Source organism: Bombina bombina, chromosome 4, assembly GCF_027579735.1.
Source record: "Bombina bombina isolate aBomBom1 chromosome 4, aBomBom1.pri, whole genome shotgun sequence".
Lineage (NCBI taxonomy): Eukaryota > Metazoa > Chordata > Amphibia > Anura > Bombinatoridae > Bombina > Bombina bombina.
This window is the reverse complement of record NC_069502.1, coordinates 883,091,600-883,110,151: the sequence shown is the minus strand read 5'-3', so window position 1 is coordinate 883,110,151 and position 18,552 is coordinate 883,091,600. Positions and strand designations below refer to the sequence as shown.

The 18,552-nt window shown below is 39.6% G+C and overlaps 1 protein-coding gene across 1 annotated transcript in view; it reads right to left on the bottom strand.

The window, feature by feature from the left end:
* Positions 1 to 5,116: 5,116 nt before the first annotated feature.
* LOC128657433 (sulfotransferase 6B1-like) overlaps positions 5,117 to 18,552 on the bottom strand; it is a 73,564-nt gene continuing 60,128 nt past the window's right edge. Inside the window, exons 6-7 of the mRNA XM_053711785.1 lie at positions 12,349 to 12,505; positions 5,117 to 5,297 (exon numbers count right to left, since the gene is read on the bottom strand). Coding sequence (XP_053567760.1) covers positions 5,167 to 5,297; positions 12,349 to 12,505 — 288 coding nt within the window. The 3' untranslated portion in view covers positions 5,117 to 5,166. The remainder of the gene's footprint in view (positions 5,298 to 12,348; positions 12,506 to 18,552) is intronic.

The window sequence follows — 18,552 nt, the reverse complement described above, 5'->3', positions numbered from 1 at the left end:
CTTTTTTTCTTGCCTGGATACACTACTGAAGTATTTCGGACATGGCAGGAAAAGGGTCTCACCAAAATCGGGCAACTATTTAACCCCCTAACTCTTACGGTTCATTCCTTTCAAGATTTACAAAACACATATTCGCTCCCAAACACACATAGATTTGCATATCTACAGTGTAGGCACTATGTCACACAATTAAAAACTGATGGTCTTCTACACACAGAAAACAATAACTTGACTGCACTATGCTCACTGGCTAAACAGGGTTCCTACAAGCTGGCAAACACATATAACCTAGTACTCAGGCATTTTGACACCCTTACCACCCAAAAACTGGCATCAAGGTGGTCCAGATGTAGAAACATACAGATTGACGGCGAACGGCTTCTAAACAGTTTAACAGAAGTTAGATCTATCACATTATCAGCAAACCTGAGAGAGACGCATACCAAAATTCTGCAACAAGCTTACATTACCCCAGCTCTCAGGGCCAAATGGATCCCGGGAGCACAAGATGTATGTGTTAAATGTAACCATGAGAGTCCTGACTGGATTCACCTATTCTGGGACTGCCCTAAGCTACAATGGTTCTGGGGTAAACTAACCTACTGGCTATCTAAAGTCACAAAAACTCGAGTCTTCCTTTCGGCACAAAGAGTCCTGTTTTTACTTCCAGAACATAATGTCAGCCCCTATGATACTTTTGTTTCTGTGTCTATTTTGACTGCAAAACAAATGATCCTACAACATTGGGCAGATAGTTCATCTCCACCTTTTCAAAAGCTACTTACCAAGCTACACACACAGATGCTCATAGAACAAGCGGACGTTAGGGGGAATATTGAACAAAGGATAGCTAAGTACATAAAGAAATGGGAACCTTATCTACTACACCTGCCTGACGCTGTCAGGGAACGTGTCCTATATCCGTTTAGAAGCAGTGAATTCATCCTGAAGGAAAACCTCAGGGGAAAGTGGTGTTTTTCTAACATAGTCACACAATAGATAGGTACACTCCACCATAATTTGCCTCTTACACCTATTACTTCAGTATACCAAGATACGGCTGGCGGTCCAGGGGAGCTCCGGGTAAGTAGGGGATACCACAGGCTCTGGTGGTATACCCCCCCCCTTCTCCCTTTATTTTCTTATTTATTTTCTTTGATTGTTATAGTTTTTCTTTTTCTTTTTGATTTCTTTTTCTTTGTTTATTGTTGTTGTTTATTGTAAATATTTAAAGGAAAAGAGGAAAAAGGAGAGGAGAAGAGGCATGAACTTTGACTTCCAAGACACCCTGATACAGGACTATTAAGTCACACTCAATGGACTTTCTTTATATGATGCCAGGGTCAAAGCCCTGTATAGGCTGAGATGTACTTACTTTCTTTTGTATGTACTGCATTTCAATGCTGTTATTGTTTTTCCATTTCTTTGTGCCTATTTCTCCCTCATGTGGTATAAATAAAAGTTTTAAAAAAAAAACAAAAAAAAAAAAACTGGTTGAACATCAAGTTCCGCGAATTCGCTCAATTTAACCGTGAGCATATAACTCGACCGGCTTTGTTCTGGGAAACAGCCAAAGCAGTCTTAAGAGGGGAAATTTTGGCTTTCAGTATATCTAGATCTAAGAAATTAAAGATTAGGGAAGGGGAGCTTCTGAGAGCAGTAACAAACGCTTATAATCGGTACATATATCAGAAAACCCCAGAGAACTGGTCCAGATATATATCTGCTTTAGCAGATAGAGACTCTTTTTTTATATATAAAACAACACAAAGTGATCTTAGATTACAGTCCAAGCTATATCACTACGGGAATAAAACAGGGAAACTTTTGGCAAACTTGGTCAAACGGGATAAAGCATCTCCCATAATAGATACTATATTATCAGAGGATAAGTGTTACAAAACATCAACTGAATTGATTGGAGTATTCGAGGATTATTATAGAACTCTTTATACCACTAAGACTTCAAATCTCACAGAACGTGAAGAATTTTGGAAGAAAATGAATCATCCTGTTTTAACTCCTGACTTATTAGATAATTTATACTCCCCTATAACTGAGCAAGAAACTCTCTCAACTATTCAAAACTTAGCCTTAAATAAAGCCCCAGGGCCTGATGCCCTCCCAAACGAAATCTATAAAATAATGGCACCTGAAATAACATTATATCTAACTTCGTTATTTAATGATCTATATGTTAAGGGCACTGCGCCAACATCAGACTTCGTTGCTTCTACAGTTCTTATTTTAAAAGCAGGAAAAGATCCGACAAGAAAAGAATCTTATAGACCTATTGCGCTCCTAAACACAGATTACAAAATACTCATGACTATTCTGGCAAGGAGGCTTCAATCTCTTCTACCCAACATCATTCATCTAGATCAAGCTGGGTTCTTACTGAAGCGCAACTCCTCTGCTAAAATCAGGGAAGTATTTCTCACTGTAGAATACTCAAAAGTGATGGAGAAGTTAGAGAGTATGGGGGGAGAGGATGCTCCTGATAAGGCAATTATTTTTATTGACGCCGAGAAAGCGCTTGACTCAGTACACTATGATCATCTGTCATATACACTGAAGCAATTCGGACTAGATGGCAATTTTCTCCGCTTTTTTAACAACCTATATAAAAACGCTTCAACTAAAATCAGGGTGAACGGGGACTTATCTCAGGATATAAAACTAGGAAGAGGAACCAGACAGGGGTGTCCTCTCTCCCCACTCCTATTTGATTTGGCTATTGAACCGCTGGCCATCCAAATTCGACAACAATTAGAAGGAATTAGGATTAAGAAGAAGGAGTTGCGAATGGCACTGTATGCTGACGACGTGTTAATCTACATTTCAAATACCTCTAGAAATATTCCCAAACTGCTTACAATAATTGATCAATTTGGAACATTCTCAGGGTACAAGGTCAACACCATAAAATCAGAGCTACTCTGGATCAAACAGACAAAGAACTCACTTACAGAAATTCCTTTTAGGGTAGTGCAAGACTCAGTTAAGTACTTAGGCATATGGATATCTGATAATCCTGAAAACTGGTATAGTTTGAATATACTTCCGGTGCTTAAAACTGTAAAAGAAGCATTTAAAAATTGGCAGATGCTTCCCCTATCTTTATCAGGACGTATAGCGTTATACAAAATGACTCTTCTACCGAAAATACTTTATGTTCTTCAAAATACCCCATTAATTCTTAAAACTAAGGATATTCTTTCATTTAATATAGCTTTACGGTCATTCATCTGGCAGAATAAAAAACCCAGAATCTCATTAGTTAAATTAGCTTTACCTGCGAAACTCGGAGGATTATCTCTCCCTGACATACGTATATATAATCAGGTATTTTTAGCTCGTATCATAGCGGACTGGTTGACTAGTAGTAACTATATTACAAATATTGAATTGGACTCTAATATAGCATACCCAATCGATCTAAGGGCCTTAATACATTGTAATAAAAACGTGCTCCCTCCGGAATTAAAAAAAACTGAGGTCAATATACAATCCACTCTTAATGTGGAAGAAGGTATGTAACTTATTATCTATAGAATCTAGGGTATCAAGATATATTCCATTACTGAATAATCTGCAGTTTCAAGCTGGGATGCAATCGGCCATCTTTGCGCAATGGGAGACCCAGGGGCTTGCTCACGTCTATCAATTATTAGATTTTGAGAGCAGATGTATTAGGACCTTCAATTCTCTAAAAGAAGAATTTCATATTCCAAATAAAAATTTCTTTGCCTATTTACAGGCAAGACACTATGCTTCCAGTTTATCAACTGAACATGGATGGGACTGGTTGCTGGGAAAGATAGAGAACTGGCTCTTACTAGTTAAAAATGGTTTTACATCAATTTCCTACATTTATCAAAAATTGGTCTCAATCAAAAGCTCAGAAACAATCGAAAAAAATCGAGACAAGTGGGTCGAAATGCTAGGACTTGAAACCCTTGACACTGCTTTACTTACCTCTTCAGTCCAATCGGTTGCCAGGGCAACCTCCTCTGCAACATGGAGAGAGGCGCAGGTTAAGCTCCTGCACATGTCATATTTTACACCGAGGAAGGGGTCACAGTGCCGGAATCCTAGTTTCAATACGTGTCCAAAATGCTCTCTGCCTCTAGCGAACTTAGTGCATATGTTCTGGGAGTGCCCAAAAATAAGAAATTTTTGGTTGAAGGTACAATATTGGTTGGTTAGTACGTTGGGTGTCCCCTCTCTGTCTCTCTCACCATTAAAAGTGGTCCTACTTGCTCATGATAAGGATCTACCCCCTAATAATATTAAAATTGTTAATCTAACTATATTAGCAGGTAGATACTTAATACTAAAGAAATGGAAAACTAGAGCCATTCCGAGTATAAAAGAAATTAAAAACTGTTTAAAGAAACAATGCACCCTTGAACAGGTAGATACTGATCTGCAAAATGACGAAGACGTTAAGAAGTTTTTCTTAAAATGGTCTATATTTATAAAAACTCTCCCCCTTACGGAAATTGAATACTTAATATACCCATTTAGAAACACTGAACTAGTACTGCTGGGAATTTGGTGACTGTTCTGTTTCTCTTCTCCCTTCTCATACTCTCCCTTTTATCTCAAATCTTTTTTTTTTTTTTTTTTTTTTTTTCTCTTCCCTCTGTTGTTTTGTCTTTCTTTTTCTTTCCTCCCCCTGGTATGGTATTGAAGTTGAAGGTAATTTAGGATTAGGGAGCAAGCAGGAGAACGAATAGGAGGGCTTACTGGTGTATATGTTAAATTGCTGTTTCTTTTTAACTTTATGTGGGAAGTAAGTCATGAAGGATAAAAATGATTTTGTAAACATACAGGAAATATTTTGTATTTTGTTGTTATGCTTTTGCTTTTTTTCTTTTTTTGTTTTTGTATCCTGTCTGAAACTTTAATAAAAACTAAAGATTAAAAAAAAATAAAAAAAATTTCATGCTCAATCTGAATCACGAAAGAAAAAATTTGGGTACAGTGTCCCTTTAATGGAAGTATATTGCAAAAATGCTTGTATTTAAAATTGAAATGCACCCTATACACATTTCAGTCTACTCTTGACCTTTCTATGATACACTGATAAAATTGAAAAGCAAAAACAATGTAGTGCAAACAGTAAAAAATGTTTTATTGTGCAATCTACAGATAGGCATTTTACATTTTACAATACGCATTATAATTCAGTTTTTCTCCTAGTTTTGTTCCTGCTAAACATTCTTCAAATTTTGCATCAACTTCTTGACTCTGAGCTTCTGAGAAGTGGTTTTTCCAGTCTCCAACTTCACCTTTAAGAAAAGACAATATTGCTTATAATTAACATTTGCAAGTACATCACCAATAACAATCTAGGGCCCGATCCAATATGCAGCGTCGCCCGCAAAATCCGGCGACGCCAGATTTTGCGTGATTTTAGTATTACATATACGGCGTAGCATACAAGTTACGCACGTATATTTCACCCTTCAGACGTATTTTTTTTTCCCCATAGACTAACATAGAACTACGCGCAATTTGGTATCCAATATACAGCGTAAGGACTTACACGCGCAGAATTCAGAAAATCTACTCCATTCTCATCTCGCCACAAATTGCAGGCGCAGGAACCCTTACACTGACTAAAAAACCAACGTAACTCCCTGGAAGCCTTAACAAACACATACATTTAAGCAGCATCTCAAGGTTAAAGGGGCTGTATACTATGATATTGTTTTTTTTAAGGTTTATTTGTGTATTTGAAATAGTTTGAAGCCACAACATAATCAAATCGATTGAGCTTGTAGGTACTTTATCACATTGTGGACATATACTTGCTTATTTACTTTAAATTGTATTACCTTCATCTCTTTAGAACCCACTGGAGTGTAATTTATTCTAATGCTAACACAGCTTGGCACTGATGCCAAAATATATAAAGGGGCAGTCAAGTCCAAAGAAAACCTTCTTCTTTTAAATAGGGCATGTTATTTCAAACTACTTTCAAATTTAAAGGGACATTCCAGTCAAAATATAAACGCACATAGATTTATTGCATCTTTAAATAGAAACATATTTGCAATATACATGTATTGGCAAAAATGCTTCTATTAAGAGTAATCACTGTTTTAGTGTTAACATTTTTCTATGCACGTGCATGTGAAGCATAGCTTGATATTTCCACTGCACCAACATTTTAAATAATGCAGCTGCTCAGATAATCAGTGGGGCTTGTATCATGTCAGCAATTAACAAATTGGGTCATTACTAGATGGTACAAACATGTTAGGCTCTCCGAACAAGTCTTGTGTTTAAAATGCTGGTGCACGGTGCATACTTAAATACACTTTTGAAACAGCTATATCTTTTATTAGAAGCATTTTTGCTAATACATGTATATTACAAAATTACTTCTGTTCAATACCGAAATGCACCCATGTGGTTTCCAATTTTGGCTGGAATATCCCTTTAATTAGAACACTTGCTTTGTTCCCTTGGTATTCTTAGTTGAAAGCAAAACCTAGGATGGCTCATATGATTATTTCTAAGACCTTCTTGAAGGCTGCCTCTGCAATTGTGTCAAACCAATCACAGACACCACAACCTCTCACCTGCAGACTTAAAACACCTGATAATGCCCACCCTATCAGTAACATCACTACTATATATACCAATTTATATTGGATGTGAGATACATTGATTTACATCTTAGAAGTGAATATTACTATATGTACCCTTCAGAAACAACTATTGTGGATGTGAGTTATAGTAAAAGAATATGTCATAAACAGGATAATATTAGCTTTTTTGGGCCATTTCCACACAGGCCTTATTATATGTTTTAACAATATTAGTGTACTAAAACACACCTCACATGGATGTGGATGACAATTATATGGTAAATAACAGAGGACAAGATTTATGGTGAACTATAAGAATATTTATTTCTTTTTTGGCTTCTTGGATGAGGGAGCTGAGGTGGCTGTAGTGGATTGCCTTGTTCTCCTGGTTTGAGAAGATTCTTCTGTTTCTGCTGGTGTGCTTACCACAGATGATAGGCTGGAGGCAGTGTCCTGCTGGTGTGTAAAGTGCTCAACCAACACACCCAAGAGTTGATTTTGTTCTCTCCATCTATTGTACATTTGCATCTGCATATCAGACAGAATTCGCATAATCTGTGATTGGTTATGAACACTTGCACTTAACGATGCTGCTATGTCCCTCTGTAGCTCTATGCTACGTTGTTGTCTGCTCTGTTGGCTCCTGAAGAACCTCTCTTGGCCTCTTTGTATATTCTCCATGCTTGTTTTGAGCCTCCTCTGGAGTGCAATGTATTCCTCACCCAGGGTTGAATACAATGGCCTCTAGTTATCAAGCCGTCAACCTCAAATACACTGGAATTCCGCAGCGTATTTGTGGCGAGGCTGATTCGCCTAAGTTATCAAGCCCTACTGCCCGGCAAAAGTAGAATATAGTGACGTAAGCTTCGATCCGCCGGACTCAGTCTGACACAGATCGATTCTTACGTCACTCCAGATGTTACGAACGCAAGTTCGGCACAATCTGACTACTTTTGGAAGTTATCAAATGACTAGCAGGTACACTCGGCACTTTTCCGGCCCAGCGTACCTGGTTTTCAATCCGCCGCCCTGGAGGCGGCGGATCCCATAGGAATCAATGGGAGTCTGACCATAGCGAAAGTTCATGTTCGCTGCTGCCCGACATCCCATTGATTCCTATGGGAGCTGTCTACACCTAACACCCTAACGTGTACCCCGAGTCTAAACACCCCTAATCTGCCCCCCTACACCGCTGCCACCTATATTAAACATATTTATGGGGTTAACTATAGTAAACATGTTAACCCCTAAACCGCCGCTCCCGGACCCCGCCGCAACTATAATAAATATGTTAACCCTAAACCGCCGCTCCCGGACCCCGCCGCCAGCTATATTAAACTTATTAACCCGTAATCTGCCCCCCCTACACCGTCGCCACCTATAATACATTTATTAACCCCTATCCTGCCCCCCCCTATACCGCCATCTATATTAAACTAATTAACCCCTAAACCTAAGTCTAACACTAACCCTAACACCCCCTAACTTAAATATTATTTTAATAAATCTAAATAAAAATTACTCTTATTAACTAAATTAATCCTATTTAAAAATAAATACTTACCTATACTTTTCCGATCAGCCAATAGAATGCAAGCTCAATCTGATTGGCTGATTGGATCAGCCAATCGGATTGAACTTGAATCTGATTGGCTGATTGAATCAGCCAATCAGATTTTTCCTACCTTAATTCCGATTGGCTGATAGAATCCTATCAGCCAATCGGAATTCGAGTGACGCCATCTTGGATGACATCACTTAAAGGAATATTCATTCGGTGAGTAGGCGTCGGTAAAGAAGGATGGATCCGCGTTGGCTGCTTTGAAGATGGCACCGCTCCGCTCCGGATGGATGAAGATTGAAGACGCCGCCTGGATGAAGACTTCTATCGGATGGAAGACCTCTTCAGCGCCCTTTGGGTGAAGACTTCTATCGGATGGAAGACATCTTCAGCGCCCCTTGGATGAAGACTTCGGCCCGGCTGGGTGAACACGACTCAAGGTAGGGAGATCTTCAGGGGGGTAGTGTTAGGTTTATTTAAGGGGGGTTTGGGTGGGTTAGAGTAGGGTTATGTGGGTGGTGGGTTTTAATGTTGGGGGGTTGTATTTTTTTTAAAGGCAAAACAGCTGATTACTTTGGGGCATGCCCCGCAAAAAGCCCTTTTAAGGGCTGGTAAAAGAGCTGGTTACTTTGTAATGTAGTATAGGGTAGGGACTTTTATTATTTTGTTTTTTTTTATTTTATTAGGGGGCTTAGATTAGGTGTAATTAGTTTAAAATTCTTGTAATCTTTTTTTATTTTCTGTAATTTAGTGTTTCTTTTTTTTGTACTTTAGTTAGTTTATTTAATTGTATTTAATTGTAGCTACTTGTAGTTAATTAATTTAATTTATTTAATGATAGTGTAGTGTTAGGTTTAATTGTAACTTAGGTTAGGATTTATTTTACAGGTAATTTTGGATTTATTTTAGATAGGTGGTTATTAAATAGTTAATAACTATTTAATAACTATTGTACCTAGTTAAAATAAATACAAAGTTGCCTGTAAAATAAATATAAATCCTAAGATAGCTACAATGTAATTATTAATTACATTGTAGCTATCTTAGGGTTTATTTTACAGGTAAGTATTTAGTTTTAAATAGGAATAATTTATTTAATGATAGTGTAGTGTTAGGTGTAATTGTAACTTAGGTTAGTTTTTATTTTACAGGTAAATTTGCCTTTATTTTATCTAGGTAGCTATTAAATAGTTAATAACTATTTAATAGCTATTGCACCTATTTAAAATAAATTTAAATTTGCCTGTAAAATAAAAATAAATCCTTAAATAGCTACAATATAATTATTAGTTATATTGTAGCTATATTAGGGTTTATTTTATAGGTAAGTATTTATTTTTAAATAGGATTAATTTAGTTAATAAGAGTAATTTTTATTTAGATTTATTAAAATAATATTTAAGTTAGGGGGGTGTTAGGGTTAGTTTTAGACTTAGGTTAAGGGGTTAATTAGTTTAATATAGATGGCGGTGGTATAGGGGGGGCAGGATAGGGGTTAATAAGTTTAATATAGGTGGCGGCGGGGTCCGGGAGCGGCGGTTTAGGGGTTAAACAATTTATTTAGTTGCGGCGGGGAACAGGATCCGCAGGATAGGGGTTAATACATTTATTATAGGTGGCGGCGGTATAGGGGGGGCATGATAGGGGTTAATAGGTATTATGTAGGTGGCGGCGGGGTCCGGGAGCGGCGGTTTAGGGGTTAACATATTTATTATAGTTGCGGCGGGGTCCAGGAGCGGCGGTTTAGGGGTTAACATATTTATTATAGTTGCGGCGGTGGTTTAGGGGTTAATAAGTTTATTAGAGTGGCGGTGGGCTCCGGGAGCGGCAGTTTAGGGGTTAATAAGTTTATTAGAGTGGCGGTGGGCTCCGGGAGTGGCGGTTTAGGGGTTAACATGTTTAATATAGTTGCGGCGGGGTCTAGGAGCGGTGGTTTAGGGGTTAATAACTTTATTTTGTTGCGGGGGGCTCCGGGGGCGGCGGTATAGGGGGTAGAACAGTATAGTATAGTGTGGGTGCTTAGTGACAGCTTATCAATAAAGCTGTAGAAAAGCCGAAGAGCAGCAAGATCGGATGAGTGATAACTATCACAGTCCGCTGCTCATCGCACCATACTTGGTGCGCGGCTTTTTGATATCTTTGGAGAGCGTATTCAGGTCTGCGTACGTACGGAGCTTGATAACTAGAGGCCAATGCATCCACAGGCTCTTGAGCAGCAGGGCTTCTAGGTGCTTGAGGTGCAGGTTCAGCTGCATCTGCTGGTGCTTGAGGTGCAGGTTCAGCTGCATCTGCTGCTGCTTGAGTACTTTCAGCTATATGTTCTTCTGCAGATGGTGGAGCTCTTCCAAGTGAAGAGGATGGTGGAGCTCTTCCAAGTGAAGAGGATGGTGGAGCTCTTCCAAGTGAAGAGGATGGTGGAGCTCTTCCAAGTGAAGAGGATGGTGGAGCTCTCAGGGTGGATTGGTAGTCCCACTGATGACCAGTGTGTGACCACTCAGCCTGTCCAGTTGGCACTTCTTGTGACATAGCCTGTGTGTAAAAGCCATGACTGCCCTGAGATTGTGTTGGGGGGGGGGGGGGTAAATACATGGACCCTTTGTGGCTGTCTTGGCTCCCCCTCAAAGCCAAAAGAAGAATATTCCTCTGCCAGGAATCTTGCCAGGGGTCATATGTCAATGGTGGTGGCATCACTTTCAGGTCCTCAACTGAAGCCAGTTGGCCAAATACCATGCTCCTCATTGTGTACATGAATGTGTGACATTAAAGGATGTTATATCTCAAATACATATAATACTGGTGTGTGGGATGTTACTCACCAGCATGATGTGCTGTGGTTGCAGCCCCTGAGTCACGAGCCCCTGGAAGTCCACGGACTGCTGTGGTACTCAGGGACCTGCGTATCATCTCCTGCCAGGTGTTGTATTCTATGTCCAGGGGTGGACCACCGCCTGTTCCCCTCTGGTGAATAGCTTCCTGCCCCATCTTTTCTTTCACCCGCCTCTTACAGTCATTCCACCTTTTTTTTAAGGCCCTCAACAGTCCTCTGCGGGGCCACACTGTTGACGGCATCCTCTACCGCCAACCATGCTGTTTTACGCCTTTTGGCAATGCCTTTGCCCTTCTCCTGACCAAAGAGGGCACTGTGATTGTCCATGATGGCCTGGACTAGGGCAACATTCTCATCAAATGAGAAGTTTGGACATCTCATCCTCTCATCCTCTGTGGACACCTGGCTTGCTCCCTGTGATGTCCCTGGTGTGGGTTCCTCCCTATCCTCTAACTCCTCCCCCCTTCTGTCCCCATGTGCACCCTCTGTCCCTCTTCTAGATGTGCCTGGTCTCTGGGGCTCTCGGACATCTCCCCTCCCATCAGCCCTTCTAGCTCTCCCTCTCCCCACTCCACTTACTCCCTGACGGGGACCCCACTGCTCCTCCTGTCCTCTACAATACTTCTCTCCCTGCCACTCCTCTCCCCTCCGCCCTACCTCTCCCTGCCATCCTCACACTACACACACTCACACTCACTCCCAGTTCAATCACACACAATCACAACCAAACACTCAGCCTATCACACTGTAAAATTGAAATAAAATGTGTGAGGTGTTAGAAAAAAAAGTGTGGTGTATTTGAATATGTATGTATGCAATATGTGTGCAATATGAAAAATATGTGTAAGTGTACAAGCTTAATCAACCAACAATGCGACCTAACTCCTCTGTTTGCGCCTCTCTCTCTACTCTGACTAATCCTCCACTCCACTGTAGTGTGCTGTAGCTCAATGAACCATCCAAACACACTGAAGAAAATGGCGGCTGCGCATGGGTTTATATATGACTTTTGAATAGCGTAATACGTGGCGCATTTTAAAATGGAGTTGCGGTTGATTTTTTAGTGTTAGCCTAATTTGCATAAAACTACTCTTTATTGAGACTTTACGTGGACAAAATACAGGCGTAAGTTACTTGCGACGACTAAAATGTGTATTTGCGCACATTTCGGAAGTTCACCAGTTTGTCCTACTTACGCCAGTTTAGCATCTAATGGCCGAGTATATGTAATACCCCGATGTGCAAGGTGAAATTACGGGCGGCACGGGTTCTGACGCTTGCGCCGAAACCTGCGCCGTATATTTGATTGCGCCCCTATTGTTTAATAATAATAATAATAATTTCAGTTTGTTTACCTTTCCTAAAGATAGCATTTCCAATTTCACCATGTGTTTCTTTGGATTTCTCTTTCATTGATTTGAAAGTCCCTTTTTCAGCTATTTGCTGAATCTGCTCCTCAGTCAAATTAAATTCATAGAAATCTGAAATCTTCTTCACTGCAGCTTCCAAATCCTTAAAAAATATAGTGAAACAGTTTTCCATATCCATAAATAGAATAAATACAAATGAAAATATAAAACATAATGATACTAAAGAGGTTGAACACCATCCTTGTAAGCCTGACTTCACAACTGACTTGTATTTACTCAATAGCTGACTTGGGAATATGTCTCCAATTCTGTGCTATTTCCTAACTTTTCTTAAAGGGATATGAAACCCAAAACAAAAATGTTATTTTGTGAATCAGCCAAAGCATAGAGTTTTACAAAAGTTTTCAATTTATTTATTTTATCAAACTTTCTTTGTTTTCATGGTATTCTTTGTTGAGGAGATACCTAGGTAGGTGTCTGGAGCAATTCATGGCAGGAAATAGTGTGGCCATCTAGTTATTTTGCAAATGAATAGCATTTTTACAAAACTGCTTCCATATAGTGCTCCAGACATGTGCCCACTCCTAAGCTGACATCCCTGCTTTCCCACAAAAGATAACAAGAGAATAAAGAATATTTTGTAAAAAGAAAAAAAAAGTAAATGAGAAAAAAAAGTAAATTAGAAAGATGTTTAAAGGTGTGTGCTCTATCTGAATCATTAAAGAAAAAAATTGTGTTTCAAGTTCCTTTAACTCCATTCATAGTTGAAACATATTTGCATTATTATGAATAGGTAGCAGTAATAGATGATAGAGAAATTAGATGGATGATAAATAGATAGAGAGATAGATAGATACGAAGATAGATAGATTGATAAAAGATAGATAGATAGATGAGCAGACAAATAGATGGGCAGATAGATAAATAGATTACTTAAGTGTACCCTTTTTCTTACTTTACTCACCACAGTAACCCCTTCTTCCTTTTATCTTTCTTTAAAGGAATATGAAACCACTTACCCTATTTTCTTTTTCCACCTTTCTTCCTACCTGATTCCACCAAAACAGTATAACACTTCTTCACCCCTATTGATTATTTTTTCCTTTTATTTTCAGAATTCAACAAAATGTCTTCCCTAATAACTTAGGGCCCGATCTGATATGCAGCGTTGCCCGCAAAAGCCGGCGACGCCGAATTTTGCGCGGGTTTGGTATCCTATATACGGCGTAACCTAGAAGTTACGCTCGTATATTTCTGCCTTCCACCGTAGTTTTTTGGGCCATAGACAGGTATACCAAACCCGCGCAGTTTGGTATCCAATATACAGCGTAAGGACTTACGTGGCGAAAATGGAGAAATCTTACTCCATTTTCACCTCGCCACAAATTGCAGCCGTAGTAAGCCTTACGCTGTGTATTGGAGCCCCATAACTCCCTAAACTACCTGCAAAATAAAACCTAACACCTAACGCATGCGCAATGTCTATCTACCTGTCAACCGCGAACTGCTAATTAAAACCTAACACCTAACGCATGCGCAATGTCTATCTACCTGTCAACCGCGATCCCCCGCCGCAATCCCTAATAAAGTATTTAACGCCTAAACTGCCGCTCCCGGACCCCGCCGCCACCTACATTAAAAGTATAACCCCCTAATGTGATCCCCCTACACCGTCGCCAGCTACATTACATACCCCCTAATGTGAGCTCCTACCCCGCCACCAGCTACATTAAACTACCCCCTAATGTTAGCCCCTTACACCGCCGCCAGCTACATTAAACTACCCTCTAATGTGAGCCCCTTACACCGCCGCCAGCTACATTAAACTACCCCCTAATGTGAGCCCCTTACACCGCCGCCAGCTACATTAAACTACCCCCTAATGTGAGCCCCTACCCTGCCGCCAGCTATATTAAAATTATTAACCCTTAATCTAATCCCCCTACCCCGCCGCCAGCTTTATTAAATACATTAACCCCTAATCTAATCCCCCTAAAGTAATCACCTCTATTACCAGCCCTTAAAAGGGCCTTTTGCGTGACATTGCCCCAAAGTAACAGCTCTATTGCCAGCCCTTAAAAGGGCTTTTTGCGGGGCATTTCCCCAAAGTAATCAGCTCTTTTACCAGCCCTTAAAAGGGCTTTTTGCGGGGCATTGTCACAAAGTAATCAGCTCTTTTGCATCTAATCTAAATCCCCCTACACCGCCGCCACCTATAATAAATGTATTACCCCCTAATCTAATCCCCCTACACCGCCGCCACCTATATTAAATAGATTAACCCCTAATCTAATCCCCCTACACCGCCGCCAGCTATATTAACTATATTTACCCTAATTATATTAGGGTTAATATAGTTAATATAGTTATTATATTTTATATATTAACTATATTAACCCTAATTATATTAGGGTTAATATAGTTAATATCGTTATTATATTATATATATATATATTAAGTATAATAACCCTATCTAACTCTAACATCCCTAACTAAATTCTTATTAAAATAAATCTAATTAATATTAATATTATTAATTAAAATATTCATGTTTAAATCTAAATACTTACCTATAAAATAAACCCTAAGATAGCTACAATGTAAATAATAATTACATTGTAGCTATTTTAGGGTTTATATTTATTTTACAGGTAACTTGGTATTTATTTTAACTAGGTACAATAGCTATTAAATAGTTAATAACTATTTAATAGCTACCTTGTTAAAATAATTACCAATTTACCTGTAAAATAAATCCTAACCTAAGTTACAAATACACCTACACTATCAATAAATTAAATAAACTACAAATATCTAAACTAAAATACAATTAAATAAACTAAACTAAATTACAAAAACAAACAAACACTAAATTACAAAAAATAAAAAAAGATTACAAGATTTTTTAGCTAATTACACCTATTCTAAGCCCCCTAATAAAATAATAAAGCCCTCCCAAATAAAAAAAATCCCCTACCCTATTCTAAATTAAAAAAAGTTAACAGCTCTATTACCAGCCCTTAAAAGGGCCTTTTGCGGGGCATGTCCCAAAGTTATCAGCTCTTTTGCCTGTAAAAAAAAACACAATACCACCCCCCAACATTACAACCCACCACCCACATACCCCTATTCTAAACCCACCCAAACCCCCCTTAAAAAAACCTAACACTACCCCCCTGAAGATTTCCCTAGCTTGTCTTCACCCAGCCGGGCCGAACTCTTCATCCGATCCGGGCGATGTCTTCAATCAAGCAGCAGAGAAGAAGTCTTCCATCCGGGCGATGTCTTCATCCAAGCGGCAAAGAAGAAGTCTTCCATCCGGGCGATGTCTTCAATCAAGCAGCAGAGCAGAAGTCTTCCATCCGGGCGATGTCTTCAATCAAGCGGCATCTTCAATCTTCTTTCTTCGCTCCTCCGACGCGGAACATCCATCCGGCACGACGACTTCCCGACGAAAGAGGTTCCTTTAAATGACGTCATCCAAGATGGCATCCGTCGAATTCTGATCGGAACAGCCCATAGAATGCGAGCTCAATCTGATTGGCTGATTGGATCAGCCAATCGGATTGAACTTGAATCTGATTGGCTGATTCAATCAGCCAATCAGATTTTCTTACCTTAATTCCGATTGGCTGATCGGAATTAAGGTAAGAAAATCTGATTGGCTGATTGAATCAGCCAATCAGATTCAAGTTCAATCTGATTGGCTGATTGAATCAGCCAATCAGATTGAACTTGAATCTGATTGGCTGATTCAATCAGCCAATCAGATTTTTCCTACCTTAATTCCGATTGGCTGATAGAATCCTATCAGCCAATCGGAATTCGACGGACGCCATCTTGGATGACGTCATTTAAAGGAACCTCATTCGTCGGGAAGTCGTCGTGCCGGATGGATGTTCTGCGTCGGAGGAGCGAAGAAAGAAGATTGGAGATGCCGCTTGATTGAAGACATCGCCCGGATGGAAGACTTCTGCTCTGCCGCTTGATTGAAGACATCGCCCGGATGGAAGACTTCTGCTCTGCCGCTTGATTGAAGACATCGCCCGGATGGAAGACTTCATCTTTGCTGCTTGGATGAAGACATCGCCCGGATGGAAGACTTCTTCTCTGCCGCTTGATTGAAGACATCACCCGGATCGGATGAAGAGTTCAGCCCGGCTGGGTGAAGACAAGGTAGGGAGATCTTCAGGGGGGTAGTGTTAGGTTTTTTTAAGGTTGTATTTTAGTTTAGATATTTGTAGTTTATTTCATTTATTGATAGTGTAGGTGTATTTGTAACTTAGGTTAGGATTTATTTTACAGGTAAATTGGTAATTATTTTAACAAGGTAGCTATTAAATAGTTATTAACTATTTAATAGCTATTGTACCTAGTTAAAATAAATACCAAGTTACCTTTAAAATAAATATAAACCCTAAAATAGCTACAATGTAATTATTAATTACATTGTAGCTATCTTAGGGTTCATTTTATAGGTAAGTATTTAGATTTAAATAGGAATATTTTAATTAATAATATTAATATTAATTAGATTTATTTTAATAAGAATTTAGTTAGGGATGTTAGAGTTAGATAGGGTTATTATACTTAATATATATATAATATAATAACGATATTAACTATATTAACCCTAATATTATTAGGGTTAATATAGTTAATAACTATAATATAATAACTATATTAACTATATTAACCCTAATATAATTAGGGTTAATATAGTTAATATAGCTGGCGGTGGTGTAGGGGAATTAGATTAGGGGTTAATCTATTTAATATAGGTAGCGGCGGTGTAGAGGGATTAGATTAGGGGGTAATACATTTATTATAGGTGGCGACGGTGTAGGGGGATTTAGATTAGATGCAAAAGAGCTGATTACTTTGTGACAATGCCCCCCAAAAAGCCCTTTTAAGGGCTGGTAAAAGAGCTGATTACTTTGGGGAAATGCCCCGCAAAAAGCCCTTTTAAGGGCTGGCAATAGAGCTGTTACTTTGGCACAATGTCACGCAAAAGGCCCTTTTAAGGGCTGGTAATAGAGGTGATTACTTTAGGGGGATTAGATAGATTAGGGGTTAATGTATTTAATATAGCTGGCGGCGGTGTAGGGGGATTAGATTAGGGGTTAATGTATTTAATATAGCTGGCGGCGGTGTAGGGGGATTAAATTAGGGGTTAATTTAATATAGCTGGCGGCGGTGTAGGGGGATTAGATTAGGGGTTAATGTATTTAATATAGCTGGCGGCGGGGTAGGGGGATTAAATTAGGGGTTAATTAATTTAATATAGCTGGCGGCAGTGTAGGGGGATTAAATTAAGGATTAATAATTTGAATATAGCTGGCGGCGGGGTAGGGGGATTAGATTAGGGCTTAATGTATTTAATATAGCTGGCGGCGGGGTAGGGGGATTAGATTAGGGGTTAATAATTTTAATATAGCTGGCAGCGGGGTAGGAGCTCACATTAGGGGGTAGTTAATGTAGCTGGCGGCGGGGTAGGAGCTCACATTAGGGGGTAGTTAATGTAGCTGGCGGCGGGGTAGGAGCTCACATTAGGGGGTAGTTAATGTAGCTGGCGGCGGGGTAGGAGCTCACATTAGGGGGTAGTTAATGTAGGTGGCGGCGGGGTCCGTGAGCGGCAGTTTAGGGGTTAATAACTTTATTAGGTGGCGGCAGGGTCCGGGAGCGGCGGTTTAAGGGTAATATATTTATTATTAGGAGAGTGAGGGGGGATAGCGGATAGAGGGGTATACGTGTTGGGCTATGTTTGGGAGGCGTGTTAGACAGTACGGGAGATTTAATAACTTAGTCAGGTTTTGTAGGCGCCGGCAGTTTCTAAAGTGCCGTAAGTCACTGGCGACTCCAGAAATTTGTACTTACGCAGATTTCTGGACATCGCTGGTTTATCCGACTTACGGCACTTTAGCATCTGATGGAGGGGTATATTGGATAGCTCGAGTTGCGAGCTGAAACTACGGGAGACGGGGGTTCCCTCGCTTGCGCCGCAAACTACGATCTATATCGGATCGCGCCCTTCCTGGCTATCCTCATCCTCTATGTCTCTCAATTTCTGTCTAACACTGTATGCACTCTCATGTTTGTCAGCTGCTGCCATACCCTCCCTGATCTTCCCTTATAATCACAAAGTCTTCCCTCTAAAGATAATACCCCCTTTCTCTATAATATGACTGT